The sequence below is a fragment of the Scyliorhinus torazame genome, chromosome X (assembly GCF_047496885.1).
Source record: "Scyliorhinus torazame isolate Kashiwa2021f chromosome X, sScyTor2.1, whole genome shotgun sequence".
Taxonomy (NCBI): Eukaryota; Metazoa; Chordata; class Chondrichthyes; order Carcharhiniformes; family Scyliorhinidae; genus Scyliorhinus; species Scyliorhinus torazame.
In genome coordinates, this window is record NC_092738.1 from 27,735,510 (window position 1) to 27,750,771 (window position 15,262).

The following is a 15,262-nucleotide window of genomic DNA, read 5'->3' on the forward strand; positions in this document are numbered from 1 at the left end:
GTTACATAATTTAACATAAACCACAAAACTCACATCAAAGCACCACCAACTTAGGAAGGGAAAAATACCCTCGCTGCAATGCTACAAGTTCTGCGACCAAAACAGATCCAAGAAATACCTGGATGTAGACCAAATCTCAAAAGTAGCATCTGATCATGTGCAAAGAGCAGACCAAATAGCTACCTTATAGACACTGCCCATGAATTTGGAAGTAACACTGATTTACAGGTATGAAGTTTAAAATCAGTTTCAGTGGTGCGTCCATCAGGTCATTAAGGACGACTTCAACATTAGAGTTAGGAACAAGGGAAGTCTACCTGGACGCAAGCTCCATAGCATGATAAGGAACAAGATCCAACTTTGAGAGAAGAGGCTATGTGAGCTCATATATACGCCAGACTCGCTCAAAGCAATCCAGATAATCAGAAGCATGAACCTCAAGTGAGGATAAAACTAGCTGCACGGAAAGTTTACAACAGAAAAGTCCATTCGCCATATTGTTTGTGCTGGTTTTACACTACAACATGCACCTGTATCTTCCCCTGCCTGAAATATTTATCATGTTTTTCCCCCTCAAAGGATACAAGATCTGTGCCTCGAGCACTCCCTGTTACAAAGCATTCTATGTTCCAACGACCCCCAAGTAAGGAAATTTCTCGTGAACTCACTTCCTTTTATTTGTTTTTAAGGATATATGCATCCCTGGCAATGCAACATTTGCCCCAAGGGCATTGTCAACTAAATAGTTTGAAACAAATAGTGCTTCCCCCTCATCCAACTGAAGATTAGCTCTGAAGGGCATGGGTGAACTAGTTAAGTTTTTACAAGAATCCTGGAACTTCCATGTTCATTTTCTGGTGCATACCCACAATTTACCAACTGCTAAAGATATTGATTACTTCCTGGACTGCCATCTGGGGACTTGTACTAACCAATCAGCTGTCTAAATATGGTACTGAATCAAAATTTTACTTTTTAGGATCTGATTGTTTTGCAAAATCCAAAAAACGGAGTAAAGACCATTCGACTTCTTGGACTTACTAAAAACAACAGGAGTAAAATCTTGCAACATGATGTATTTTCGCTTGCTAGTGGGCACTCAAATTGTTCAACCATTTTTCTCCCTGATTAACGATATGATCTAATAGTTTAGTTTGCATCGACTGGCCCAAGGAAATTCAACAGCCGTGAACTGACAAAATGGAAAATGTCTCCCTAACTGTCCTGAATCAGGTACAAAACACTTATTGGAACCAATGAGAATAGCAATCAGCCTCTTAATGATTATTTAGCAATAATTCTTGGGTGCACTCAATCTCTGTGGAATGTATTCTTTGCTGACAAATCTATTTTATTCTCATTACCCTATCTGGTAACTGGAACGAGGCTGGGTGAAAGGTCTTGTATACACAAAAGACTGAAGATTAGCACTGTATAAAAGGAACTGCTCTCCTGAATGACAAAACTAAGACCTAGCACAACTCATGAACTCATTTTTATTCTGTTTAGCTAAGTATTGCCAGATTTGCTAATAATTGGTGCCATTATGATGGTCTGAGTGACTTATGGCATTAAATGCTTCATACCATAATGTTTAGGGACTTGCAAACTGCTTTAAAGGCTCTTGCTAAAAAGGTGAAGAGCTAATTATCAGAGCACTGCACCACCACTCCCCCGACCAGATTAAAATCAATCGTGATATTGAGTCTGCTGAATTAGTGCTATTGTGCTTGCAACGGCCACTTCACCATTACAGAGTGGCACTGGAGGGTTCAAAATCAGTAAAGGCAATCAATCAGCAGGTTGCCCGAGGTTAGGACATTTTCTTGGAACTTACTTGAAAACCTTAAGCAAGCTAGGCATTTCCCAATTTTTCTCAAACTTATATTTTATGAATACTTGTGCTTACTGGGTTATGGGAATAGGGTGGAGGTGTGGGCTTCTGTAGGGTGTCCTTTCCAAGGGCCAGTGCAGACTCGATGGGCCGAATGGCCTCCTGCTGCACTGTAAATTCTATGATTCTATATGCTTGTATACCAAGCAAAAATTACAACCAGTAATAAAATATGGTTAGGGATCATTTGCAGCTCATGAGCCAACACTACATTCGGGCCCTTACTTAACATGGACTTCACTATGGTTGCAATATAAACTCAGCAAATTAAATCCAGCCTGGACACACGATCTGTGACCCGTTCTCACGTTATTAGATTGGAGCCATTGCTTGGATTCAAGTCCTTGTTAAAATATTGTCTTGTTCATCATCTGGAGAGGTGATACCCTCAGATATTGACTGTGCTGCTCCTGATCGACCCCTTTGCTAAAACGTTCTCATTACATTTCCAACAAACTGTTGGCAGGTTTTTCCACTGGAGATGATCATTTAGCATGGTATTTGTTAATTGGATTACTGGGCAGATCCCAGGCCTTCATATAGAGTTTTATATGGGAAGGGTTGTCACTTGAGAGGTGATGCTGATGATGCCATTTAACTTGAACACGATTTCTCAGAACCAATGTTGTAAAGCTAAATTGGACAAGTTCCTGGGGTGTGTGAACAATACCCGAATGACGAAACACACTTTTTCAAACATCAAATACACAGGGATGCGTCTGGGTAATGCGCAGCTAACCAGATAACTATGCAATGCCATTATCATCATTAGGATATGCCACTGCCAGTTATACTCTCACTATCTGTTTCACTATCCTTGGGTAACTGTGGCACTGCTAGGTATAGTGCTTGCTGCCTTAGGCCAATTGTGACACTGGTGGTTACAGACCTTGATGAATAGATGGCTGTGGAGGCTCAGCATTCAGACTCTGTAGGTAGTTGTGACAGCGCTCCTTGTGCTCTTCCAATGAACTCTGCTGCTTGTAACTCCGACCACAGTAATTACATTTGTAAGGCTTGCCGACAGTGGGAGAGGAGACTAGAAAGAGACATAAATGATCAGAAAAGCATTAAGTTATTTAAGATGTCAGATTTCAAATCCATGATGCTGCATTGAATTGGACACATGAAATTGAAAACAAAATGCTGGAAATATCAAACAGTATCTGAGATGAGGCAGGTTAACATTCCAGGCAGAAATCCTTCATTTCTATGATTTCTACCATTTTCAGTTTTTCCATCAGTTCCAGTGCATCACCCCAATAGTCTTCCTAAGCCACCACAATTCAGATATGGATATCACAAGAATAGAAAGGTGTCAGTTCTCTCTTCCCCCCCAATTCTGACTTTTCACAGATTAATGAGCAGTGTGTCAGAACAAGTGATATTTAACATAATTGTAACGATGTATATAAAACCAACGGTAAGCCACTCGAGCACAAACTCAATGTGGAAAGTTGCATCTCTGCAAACTAAACAGACTTTTAAATCACTGTGCTGAGGAATGTGCAATCCTAAAATTAAAAATACACAAGGCTCTGATCTTTATGGGTGTTTGCAATAAATGGTGAAATGGTACTGAATCAGGGAGCAATGGTAGATTCAATACTGGACAATCAAAAAGCAAAATGTTGGTTGAATATATAATATGGCTAATACGTCAGTAGAGTACAAATCAAACATCTTCAGAGAGACCAAGGAGGACGACACTGGATGACACACCATAAGGTTACAGAGGTTATATTCTGGGACTTCATTAGGGGCCATTCCAGCGCTTGGAGCTCAAGAAATTCAAATATGGGATTAAGAAAAAGATGGGCACGGATTTGGGAGATGAAATTAGTCCAGAATTTGTGGTTGTGGTGGCTGCAAAACCATCAACATTCATTATTATTGTGCAAAACTGACAGCAATTTATGGTGTCTGCAAATGCGTGGTTAAATGTGGATATCCAGAAAGTTGCTGTCAGTGATACCCTGCTCCTCCACAAGATGTGCTATTGCTGCTTTCACAGATGCAGTCTGGACATAATCAGTGATTGGATATGAACTCCTTTTTAATGTACTATTCCCGCTGTATACAAGTTAAGTCTTGTTGAATGAGGTGCTTTTAATTGGCATACTAACCCATAATTACTAATTGAATCATCTTTCCAGTCGTGGAAAATGCATTTTTGAAGTCTGGAGTGTCATTCCTCCATTCCATGATAAAAATTGAATTTTTTTTTAAATAATAAGTGAACGATAACCAGGGCTTCTTACTTCCCGGTTTGCTCGGAGAATACTTCAGATTGGCTGCTAAGCTGGCTTGATGACTTCACTGTTCCTGGATCCCAGTTTCCTCCGAAGGTGGCACCAGAATTAAGTTGACATCAAATTGTGGAAATCGTGCACAGAGCCCATTAAATCTTTGTGGGCAGTGGCAAAGGGACAGTGCTGGCAAATCCTGGGGTATCACTTTCAAGGACTTAAGGGGATAGGGAGCTTGAAGATAGAATGGAAGTTTACAAGGACAAAGTAGTCAAGGGTAGATGTTTTTGAGGTGGCAGCGATGACAGATATTTTGAAAGACATGAAACAACACCTGAAGAGGGGGAAACCATTTATAATGGCAACCAGCATGGGAACCAGGAAGGAACATTGGGTGGTCAACAGTTTAGTGGCAATATCATTCAGGGAGGTGGTCTTGTAGACAAATTAGGCTTGGATAATTACGAGAGGAAATAAGAAAGAAACAAAAAGAAAATTGCAGGATTGAGGCTCGGGCAGGGGTGAAAATTGGGTCAGTAGGAAAAGGGGCTTAACAAGCAGCTGAGCAGATGGTCTCAATCTAAGTGGTGAACTTGTCAATGAATTCTATGCATTTGCTGTTGTAGAGGAGGAATAAGGGGGTCAAGGCGATGTGTGGTCATGCAGAAGCAGAAACTGGGGATTAGCTAGAATGATCCTAGGGTCGTGGATGATTTTGACAGGAGGCCCCGTAACATGAGATGTGGTCCAGCTCGATGGACGGCTAAACCAATTTTGCACCAGATACTGACCACTAAATATATTTCTCGCGTTGAACCTATAAGACTTGTTAACACTTATTTACCCACAGAAGTTGTTACTATTATAGCGTATCCAACATTATCACTATCCTTCAGAGTTTAACAAACTGAAATTAACCTTTAGCCACTGAAAGCAGCAGCTCACACAAAGATGAAAAGTTAAGTGGAAAACATTTGGGACACAAACATTATTAAAAGGAGATTGTCGTTTATCTCCTTGCTGTAATCAGTGTACCATACTCAAGATAATTCCAAAGAAATACCAATCCCACTGTTACAAGCGGTCAAGCTGGTTTCTGAAACTAGCACTTCCACTACCAAAACTACTCGTTCTACCTTCAAATATAGGTTCAATTGATGTGGTAGGTAAACTGCTCTCAAACACTTACATAGAAAAGATGCATCTGAACTACAGCATGGATCAATTATTTCTTCTCATTGCTCCCTGTATAATTATGTTGCCTTCAATGTCCTGGATTCTTATGCACCAGTTTGATTTAGGGGCTGGTTTAGCACAGTGGGCTAAACAGCTGACTTGTAATGCAGAACAATGCCAGCAGCGCGGGTTCAATTCCCGTACTAGCCTCCCCGAACAGGTGCCAGAGTGTGGCGACTAGGGGCTTTTTACAGTAACTTCATTGAAGCCTACTTGTGACAATAAGCAATTATTATGATTTACCACGGTTTACCACACATATCCCAATTCTTTGCACTTTGCACACCAACTATCCAGTTAAGAACATTATAGCAAAGGATTAATGGGACCATGGTTAAAATATTGATGCACGTCCATCCAAACTAACGAAGCAATGTCACAGGAAATTGATGATCCCCAACTTATTTGGTTACCTTTGACAGCAAAAGGTTACCCTAGTTAAATCACGTTCTTGTATCTTCTACAAATAGTTTCTCAAATCCAATTGCGAATAAGGGAGTGCTCACAGCTGCACAGTCAAGTGAAGCTGCAGAGTAAAAGCCAACAGTGGCGGGGAGCATTCGAGTGTAATATTGACGTACCAGTTTATTTTTAAAACCAAGTTATTGAGTGAACACACCTGAGCTTCTTTGCTTTGTGCAGCGTGAATACTCTTGGCTGGAGAATTCCAAAATCTTACCTCACAGCTAATTTCCCGTAACAGCCTCCCCGAACAGGCGCCGGAATGTGGCGACTAGGAGCTTTTCACAGTAACTTCATTTGAAGCCTACTTGTGACAATAAGCGATTTTCATTTTATGATGCATGAACATTGTGGAACCACTTCAGGGACTGTTTCTTTTTTTTTTTTTAAATAATTTTTATTAAAGTTTTTCATAAAATATCAATAACAAAATAAGAAAAAAGAACCCAACTGGGTTAAGTACAAAACACAATCTAAAAAAAAAAGCAACCCCTCCCCCCTGTACACAAATAATAAATTAACATTAACACCCCGACTTAACACAACAGGTGTATACACCCCCTCAGACCCTCCAGTGTAAATAACATAAACAAAAATAAAGTAACCCCCCCCCCCGAGCTGCTGCTGCCATTGACCAATGTCTAGCGTTCTGCCAGAAAGTCTAAGAACGGTTGCCACCGCCTAAAGAACCCTTGTACCGACCCTCTCAAGGCGAATTTCACCCTCTCCAATTTAATGAACCCTGCCATATCGCTGATCCAGGATTCCACGCTTGGGGGCCTTGCATCTTTCCACTGAAGGAGAATCCTTCGCCGGGCTACCAGGGACGCAAAGGCCAGAAATCCGGCCACTTTCGCCTCCTGCACTCCCGGTTCCTCTGCCACCCCAAATATTGCGAGCCCCCAGCCCGGTTTGAACTTGGATCCTACCACCCTCGACACCGTCCTCGCTACGCCCTTCCAAAATTCCTCCAACGCTGGGCATGCCCAGAACATATGGGTGTGATTTGCTGGGCTCCCTGAGCACCTAACACACCTGTCCTCACCCCAAAGAACCGGCTCATCCTTGTCCCGGTCATGTGTGCCCTGTGCAGCACCTTAAACTGTATGAGGCTTACCCTCGCGCACGATGAGGAAGAGTTCACCCTCCCTAGGGCATCGGCCCACGTCCCCTCCTCGATCTCCTCTCCCAACTCCTCCTCCCACTTACCTTTCAACTCCACCACCAAGGCCTCCTCCTCCTCCTGCATCACCTGGTAAGTTTCCGAGATCCCCCCCCCCCCCGAGAGCACCCTGTCCTGTACTGTGTGTGGCAGTAGCCGCGGGAATTCCACCACCTGCCGCCTGGCAAACGCCCTTACCTGCAAGTACCTTAAGGTGTTCCCCAGGGGGAGCCCGTACTTCTCCTCCAGCTCACCCAAGCTCGCGAACTTCCCGTCCACAAACAGGTCCCCCAACTTTCGTATCCCTGCCTTGTGCCACCCCGAAAACCCTCCACCTCACCTGTTCTTCCTGGGGCGAACCGGTGGTTCCCCCGTAATGGGGTCCACGCCGAGGCCCCAACTTCCCCCCCTATGCCGCCTCCACTGCCTCCAAATTTTGAGAGCTGCCACCACCACCGGGCTCGTGGTATACCTCCTTGGAGGGAGCGGCAGCGGCGCCGTTGCCAGCGCCCCCAGACTCATACCCACACAGGCGCCGTCTCCAGCTTCTTCCATGCAGCCCCCTCCCCCTCCATCACCCACTTGCGCACCATCGTCGCATAGGCGGCCCAGTAGTACCCACAGAGGTTGGGCAGCGCCAACCCCCCCCTATCTCTACTCCGCTCCAGGAACACCCTTCTCACCCTCGGAGTCCCTCGCGCCCACACAAACCCCATTATACTCCTGTTAACCCGCCTGAAAAAAGCCTTCGGGATAAACACGGGGAGGCACTGGAACAGGAACGAAAACCTTGGGAGCACCGTCATTTTGATTGACTGCACCCTACCCGCCAAGGACAGTGGCAACGCGTCCCACCTTTTGAACTCCTCCTCCATTTGCTCCACCAGCCTTGTAAAGTTAAGCCGCTGCAGGGCTCCCCAGCTCCTGGCCACCTGGAACCCCAAATATCTGAAGCTCCTCTCCGCCCTTTTTAGTGGGAGCTCGCCAATAACTTCAGGGACTGTTTCAATAAGGTAATTGCAATTCCCAGTGATGTAGATGTGAAATTTATACTTTAGACCAGTTTCTACAGTATCAGATCCAGATTTTTTAAAAAAGACACCCATTTTAAAGATCTAACCTCAACTAGCTTTTTTCCCTTGGGTGGTGCCAGTGATGAGGAGAGGGAAGGATAATAGAGGTTAAGAACTTTAACGAACACAGTTATTCATCTCTCTTCTGCTTTGTGACCAACATTTGTCACTTTGTGCACTCGGATTCCATCACAACCCTTTCAAAGACGCACATTCAAAATAGAGTACTAATGTAGGGAGTAACTCCATTTTTGGGAAAAGGTCAATTTTTTCAAAATTAAAGGGCAATCCACCTACATGGGGAGAAGGCAGGAGAATGGGGATAGGAAGAAGAGGAAGAAGAAGAGGAGGAAGAAGAAGAGGAAGAGGAAGAAGAGGAGGAAGAGGAAGAGGAGAAGAGAGAATCGGAAGGAGCATGGGAAATAGAGGGCAAATTCAAAGCAGGGAATGGGAAATAGAAAAGTAATGAGTATCTCAAAGACAGGAGGAAGGACAGGTTAAAAACTGTACAGCAAGGCAGCATGGTGGCCTCACGGCGCCGAGGACCCATTCAATCCCCACCCGGGGTGAATGTCCATTTGGAGTTTGCACATTTTCCCCGTGTCTGCGTGGGTTTCGCCCCCCACAACCCAAAGATGTGCAGGGTAGGTGGATTTGCCACGCTAAATTGCCCCTAAATTAGAAAACATTAAAAAATGTACAGGCCAGGAATTGAAAAAAAAAAAAAAAAAAAATCTTTATTATTGTCACAATAACAATATAATAATAATAATCGCTTATTGTCACAAGTAGGCTTCAGTGAGGTTACTGTGAAAAGCCCCTAGTGGCCACATTCGGGCGCCTGTTCGGGGAGGCCGGAACGGGAATTGAACCCGCGCTGCTGGCGTTGTTCTGCATTGCAAGCCAGCTATTTAGCCCACTGTGCTAAACCAGCCCCAAGTAGGCTTACATTAACACTGCAATGAAGTTACTATGGAAAGCCCCTCGTCACCACATTCCGGCGCCTGTTCGGGACACAGAGGGAGAATTCAGAATGTCCAAATCACCTAACAAGCACGTCTTTCAGGAATTTGACAGTGCTAAAAAGTATTTCTGTAAATGCAAGGAGTATAGTAAATAATGCTGATGAGCTGAGGGCGCAGAGACACACAGGGTAACAGGATACAATTGTTAGAATGGAAACTTGGCTTGAGGGGCAAAAATGGCAGCTCGACATCCTGGATATGGAGTTTTCAGGCAGGATAGAGGGGGAGATAAGGAGGTGGGGACATCGCGTTATTGGTTAAAGAATCAATTACAGCAGTGAGGAGGGATGAGAAACTAAATGAATCAGCAAATGAACTCAAATTAAAAAAAAAGAGGCAGCCACACTGCTGGGAGTGTACTACAGACCCCCAAATTGTGGAAGGGAGTTAGAAGAGCAAATGTGTCAGCAGATTGGAGTGTAATAACAACAGGGCAGTAGTAGTTGAAGACTTCAGCTCCCTTATCAATTGGGATACAGAGTGTGAAGGGCATTCAAGAAAACCTTTTTTTGAACTGCATTCAAGAGAACTTTTATAGCCAGCACAGAACAGTCCAATGAGAGGGGCTGCAATTCTAGATTTATTCTGAGGAAATGATGCTGGATAAGTGGATGAGGCAGCAATGGGGGACCATTTTGGGGATAGTGACAATACAGCTAGATTTAGGAGCATTATGGAAAATGACAACAGGAGTAAAAGTTCTAAATTGTGGGAAGACAAATGTTATGAAGCTGAGAGGTGAACTGGAGGAAGTGGACTGGATACAGCTACTAGAAGTGGACTGGATACAGCTACTAGACGTGGACTGGATACAGCTACTAGAAGTGGACTGGATACAGCTACTAGAAGTGGACTGGATACAGCTACTAGAAGTGGACTGGATACAGCTACTAGAAGTGGACTGGATACAGCTACTAGAAGTGGACTGGATACAGCTACTAGAAGTGGACTGAATACAGCTACTAGAAGTGGACTGGATACAGCTACTAGACGTGGACTGGATACAGCTACTAGAAGTGGATTGGATACAGCTACTAGAAGTGGACTGGATACAGCTACTAGAAGTGGACTGGATACAGCTACTAGACGTGGACTGGATACAGCTACTAGACGTGGACTGGATACAGCTACTAGAAGGGAAAACTGCATTCACAAGCGAGTCTACGGGCACAGTGTTTACATGTCCCGCAAAGAAAAAGACGTGGAATGCACGTCCACGGGTCCTTGAAGGTGGCAGGACAGGTGGATAAGGTGATAAGAAAAGCACATGGAATGCTTCTGTATAAAACACTGATTCGGCCACTTTTGGAGCTTTCTGTACCGTTCTGGTCACATTAGAGGAAAGACACAATTGTTCTGGAGAGGGTGCAGGGGAGATTTACAAGCATGCTGCCAGAGCTTGAAAATTGCAGCTAATAGGAAAAATTGGATAGGCTAGTGTTGTTTTTCTTAGAACAGAGGAGGCAGAGGGGTGACCTAACAGAAGTGTACAAGATTTTGGGGAGCCTCGACGGAGTAGACATAAAGACTTGTTTCTCCTAGCTGAGGGGTCAATTAGTAGGGGGCATAGATTTAAGGTTACTGGTGGAAGGATTAGAGGGGCACGAGGAAAAGCTTTTTCTCCTAGAGGGTGGTGGGTGTCTGGAATTCACTGCCTGAATTGGTGGTCGAGGGTGAAACACTGAACTCATTTAAAAAGGTACCTGGATCTGCACATGAAGTGCTATAATTGGCAAGATACCGCCCAGCTGCTGGAAAGTGGGATTAATGAACGGCGTGTTTCATTTTTGGCTGGTGCCGACAACAGGCTGAACGGCCTCTTTCGGTGCTACAACCTTTAGACGGTTCCATGGTTCTACAGAGGATACAAGTAACATCCCCAAAATAGCTGGAAATCAGGCAATGAAAGGGAGGGATGAACTCAGAAGAATAACAATCACCATAGAACAAATTGTTGGAGCTGTGGGCTGACAAATCCTGGGTCTTGATGGACTTCGTTAGGGTCTTAAAAGGAGTGGCTAGTGAGATAGCTGATACATTGGTTCTAATTTTCCAGAATTCTCCAGGTTCCAAGTATTATAACCCAACCGGAGGCCACGGGGTCTGTAACCTCAGTCCCTGCGGCCTCGCCAGAGTATGATCTTCCTAGATAAGGGGACAGAGCCACCCCGTAAAGCCAGGGTCCTCATGGGACATAAATACCTCGGCCTGCACGGGTTGTAACATAGGTAAAATAAAGGAGTTTTTCTTACAGCCATCGCTTCCGTGTGGCTGCTCGTCTGGGACATTACATCAGGAAGGTTCCATTAGATTGAGAATGTAACTCCTTTATTCAAAAGGGGAGGGAGACAGAAGGCAGGAATTTACAGGCCAGTTAGCTTAACATTTGTCACAGCAGAAGGGTTAGAAGCTATGAAAGATGCTGTGGCACGACACTTGGAAGCAATCAGGTAGAGTCAACATAGTTTTGTGAAAGGGAAATCTGTTAATAACCAACTTATTGGAGTTCTTTGTAGTAACATATGGTGTGGATAAAGAGAACCAGTGGATGTACTGTGCTTAGATTTCCAGAATGCATTTGGTAAGGTTCCCGTACCAGCCTCCCCGAACAGGCGCCAGAATGTGGCGACGAGGGGCTTTTCACAGTAACTTCATTTGAAGCCTACTTGTGACAATAAGCGATTTTCATTTCATATTCATTTCAAAGGTTATTGGGGGGGGAAAAAAAGCTCATGGTGCAAAGGGATATTGGCATGGATAGAAGATTCAACTGGAAACAGAATAGGCATGAATGGGTCATTTTCTGGTGGGCAATATGTAACGAATAATGTGCCACAGGGATCAGTGCTGGGACCTCAACTTTTTATGTAAATGACTTGAAAGGACTGAAGGTACGGTTACTAAATTTGCTGATGACACGAAGATAGGTAGGAAAGGAAGTTGTGAAGAGGATATGGGTGGGGGGGGGGGCTGCAAAGGGACATGGATATATTAAGTCAGTGTTCTTCAAAGTCGGGGGCGTGACCCACGGGTGGGTCGCGGAGCCGTTGTCAGCGGCGCTCCCGATCACACCAATCCCCCCGCAGCAGCCGGCTTTTCATGACGCCGGCTGCAAAAAAAAAATTTGGCCACATTACGCCTGCGCGCTCGATGATCGGACACGCATGCGCATTGCGGCCGCTGTTTCTTTAAAAACGGTTGCAGCTTTTTGTTTTACAAGTTCTGTAGTGGTTTTTATTCATTTAATTTTTACTTTTTTCATTTATTTTATTCATTTTTAAATTTTTTTTTACAAGTTCAGGGGGGGGGGGGGGGGTTTATTTGATAAAAGTTTACAGGAACAAAATTTTGAACTTTGGACAGATGGAGACTCCATACTTTCCGACACCAGAAGGCTTCACCTTCATCCAACAGGTTCCATTGGAGGAGCGTGTACGAGGGCCAAAGGGACCCAAAACCATTTCCTCCATTTTTGTCAGCAGCAAACAAGGTAAGAGAAAATGGTGGGTCGCGAAGGTCGGCCGGCGCGGGGCGCGAAGGTCGGCCGGCGCGGGGCGCGAAGGTCGGCCGGCTGGTAAAAATGGGTCCCCGGAAAAAAGTTTGAAGAACACTGCATTAAGTGAGCAAAGATATGGCAAAATGGAGTATAATGTGGCAAAATTTAAAAAGCATCTTATCTAAATGGTGAGAGATTGCAGAGCTCTTGAGATGCAGAGGGAACTGGGCGTCCAAGTGCATGAATTGCAAAAGGCTACTACCCAGGTACAGCAAGTAATTAGGAAAGCTAATTTTTTAAAAAAATAAATGTTTTTATTCAAGATTTTTCCTAATTTTTTACAAAACACAATAGAAAATATAATGCAAAGAAGGCAAAACACTGTGCCAACAAAACAACTTACCCCCCTAATCAACTAAGAATTTAATAAACAAAAACAAAGCAATGTAGGGCATCCGCCCCTTACAAATAAAATGAGATCCCGACCCCCCCCCCCCCCCCCCCCGGGTTGCTGCTGACCTCCACCTAACGTTCCGCGAGAAAGTCAAGGAACGGTTGCCACCGCCCGGGGAACCCCTGCACAGACCCTCGCAAGGCAAATTTTATCTTGTCCAACCTGAGAAACCCCGCCATGTCACTGACCCAAGCCTCTACGCTTGGGGGTTTCGTGTCCCTCCACATTAACAAGAGCCTTCTCCGGGCTACCAAGGAGGCAAAGGCCAGGACTCCGGCCTCTTTCAACTCCTGCACTCCCGGATCATCCGATACCCAAATATCGCTATCCCCCAGCTCGGTTTCACCCGAGTGTCCAAGACCTTGGACATAGCCTTTGCAAAGCCCTTCCAAAATTCCATAAGCGCCGGGCATGTCCAGAACATATGGGCATGGTTTGCTGGGCTCCCTGAACACCTCACGCATCTGTCCTCTACCCCAAAAAACGTACTCATTCGCGCCCTTGTCATATGCGCCCGGTGCACCATTTTAAACTGAATCAGGCTAAGCCTGGCGCAAGAGGAGGAGGAATTGACCCTGCCCAGGGCGTCAGCCCACAGGCCCTCATCCAGCTCCTCCCCCAGCTCTTCCTCCCACTTGCCCTTCAGCTCTTCCACCGATGCCTCCTCCACCTCCTGGTATATGTCCGATACTTTGCCTCTCCACCCCCCCCCCCCCCCCCCCCCCCCCCCGCCCCGAGACCACCCTTTCCTGCATCCTCCGGGCAGGCAGCAGCGGAAATTCGCCCACCTGTTTTTTCACAAATGCCCGAACCTGCATGTACCTAAACGTGTTCCCCGGGGGTAGCCCAAATTTCTCCTCCAGCACCCTCAGACTGGCAAAAGTCCCATCGATAAACAAATCCCCCATCCCTCTGATTCCCGCCCTGTGCTAGCCTAGGAAACCACCGTCTATCCTACCTGGAACGAACCTGTGGTTGTTGCATATCGGGTTCCAGACTGAGCCCCTACCTCCCCCCTATGCCGTCTCCACTGCCCCCAAATCCTCAGTGTCGCCGCCACCACCGGGCTCGTGGTATACCGCGTCAGCGGAAGCTGCAACGGTGCCGTCACCAGTGCCCCCAAACTAGTATCTATACAGGACACCGCCTCCAACCATTTCCACGCTGCCCCCTCTCCCTCCATTCCCCATTTCCGAATCATCGACACATTCGCTGCCCAGTAATAGCTGCACAAGTTCAGCAGCGCCCCCCCCCCAACCCCCGGACTGCACTCCAAAAACAGTCTCTTAACCCGCAGGGTCTTATTTGCCCACACAAATCCCGTGATACTCCTATTTACCCGCTTGAAAAAGGACCTGGGGATGAGAATGGGCAGGCACTGGAAGACGAACAAGAACCTAGGGAGGACCGTCATCTTTACGGACTGCCCCACCTCCTAAAGTCCTCCTCCATCTGACCCACCAGCCGTGCTAAGTTGAGTTTGTACAAGACCCCCCAGCTCTTGGCCACCTGGATGCCCAAGTACCAAAAGCTCCTCTCCACCATCTTGAGCGGTAGCTCCCCCAACCTCTCTTCCTGGCCCCTTGCATGCACCACAAAACGCTCACTTTTTCCCACGTTTAGCTTGTATCCCGAGAAGTCTCCAAAATCCTTAAGAACCTGCATGACCTCCCCCATCCCCTTCACCGGATCCGCAATATACAGAAGGTCATCCGCATACAGCGAAACACGGTGCCCCCCCCCCCCCCCGACGAACCCCCTCCAGTTTCTGGGCTTCCTCAACGCCATGGCCAGCGGCTCAATCGCCAAGGCAAACAGCAGGGGGGGACAAAGAGCACCCCTGCCTCGTTCCACGATCTAACCTAAAGTACCCTGCCCACAGCCGGTTCGTCGACACACTCGCTACCGGGGCCTGATACAACAATTTGACCCACCCTATGAATTCCTCCCCAAATCCAAATCTGCCCAACACCTCCCAGAGGTACTCCCACTCCATCCGATCGAAGGCCTTCTCCGCGTTCATTGCTACTACCACTTCTGCGTCTCCCCCCCCCTCCGAGGGCATCATGATCACATTCAGGAGCCTCCCCACATTCGTACTCAGCTGCCTGCCCTTCACAAACCCTGTCTGATCCTCATGAATCACTACCAGGACACAATCCTCAATCCTAGTGGCCAAGATCTTGGCCAACAGCTTGGCATCCACATTGA

At 46.1% G+C, this 15,262-nt stretch overlaps 1 protein-coding gene across 2 annotated transcripts in view; it reads right to left on the reverse strand.

Moving 5' to 3' along the window:
* Positions 1-15,262, reverse strand: part of ikzf4 (IKAROS family zinc finger 4) — a 187,155-nt gene that overhangs the window by 17,438 nt on the left and 154,455 nt on the right. For both annotated transcript variants that reach the window (XM_072493859.1, XM_072493858.1), the window contains one exon: positions 2,784-2,933. In XM_072493859.1, the coding sequence (XP_072349960.1) occupies positions 2,784-2,933 (150 nt within the window). The remainder of the gene's footprint in view (positions 1-2,783; positions 2,934-15,262) is intronic.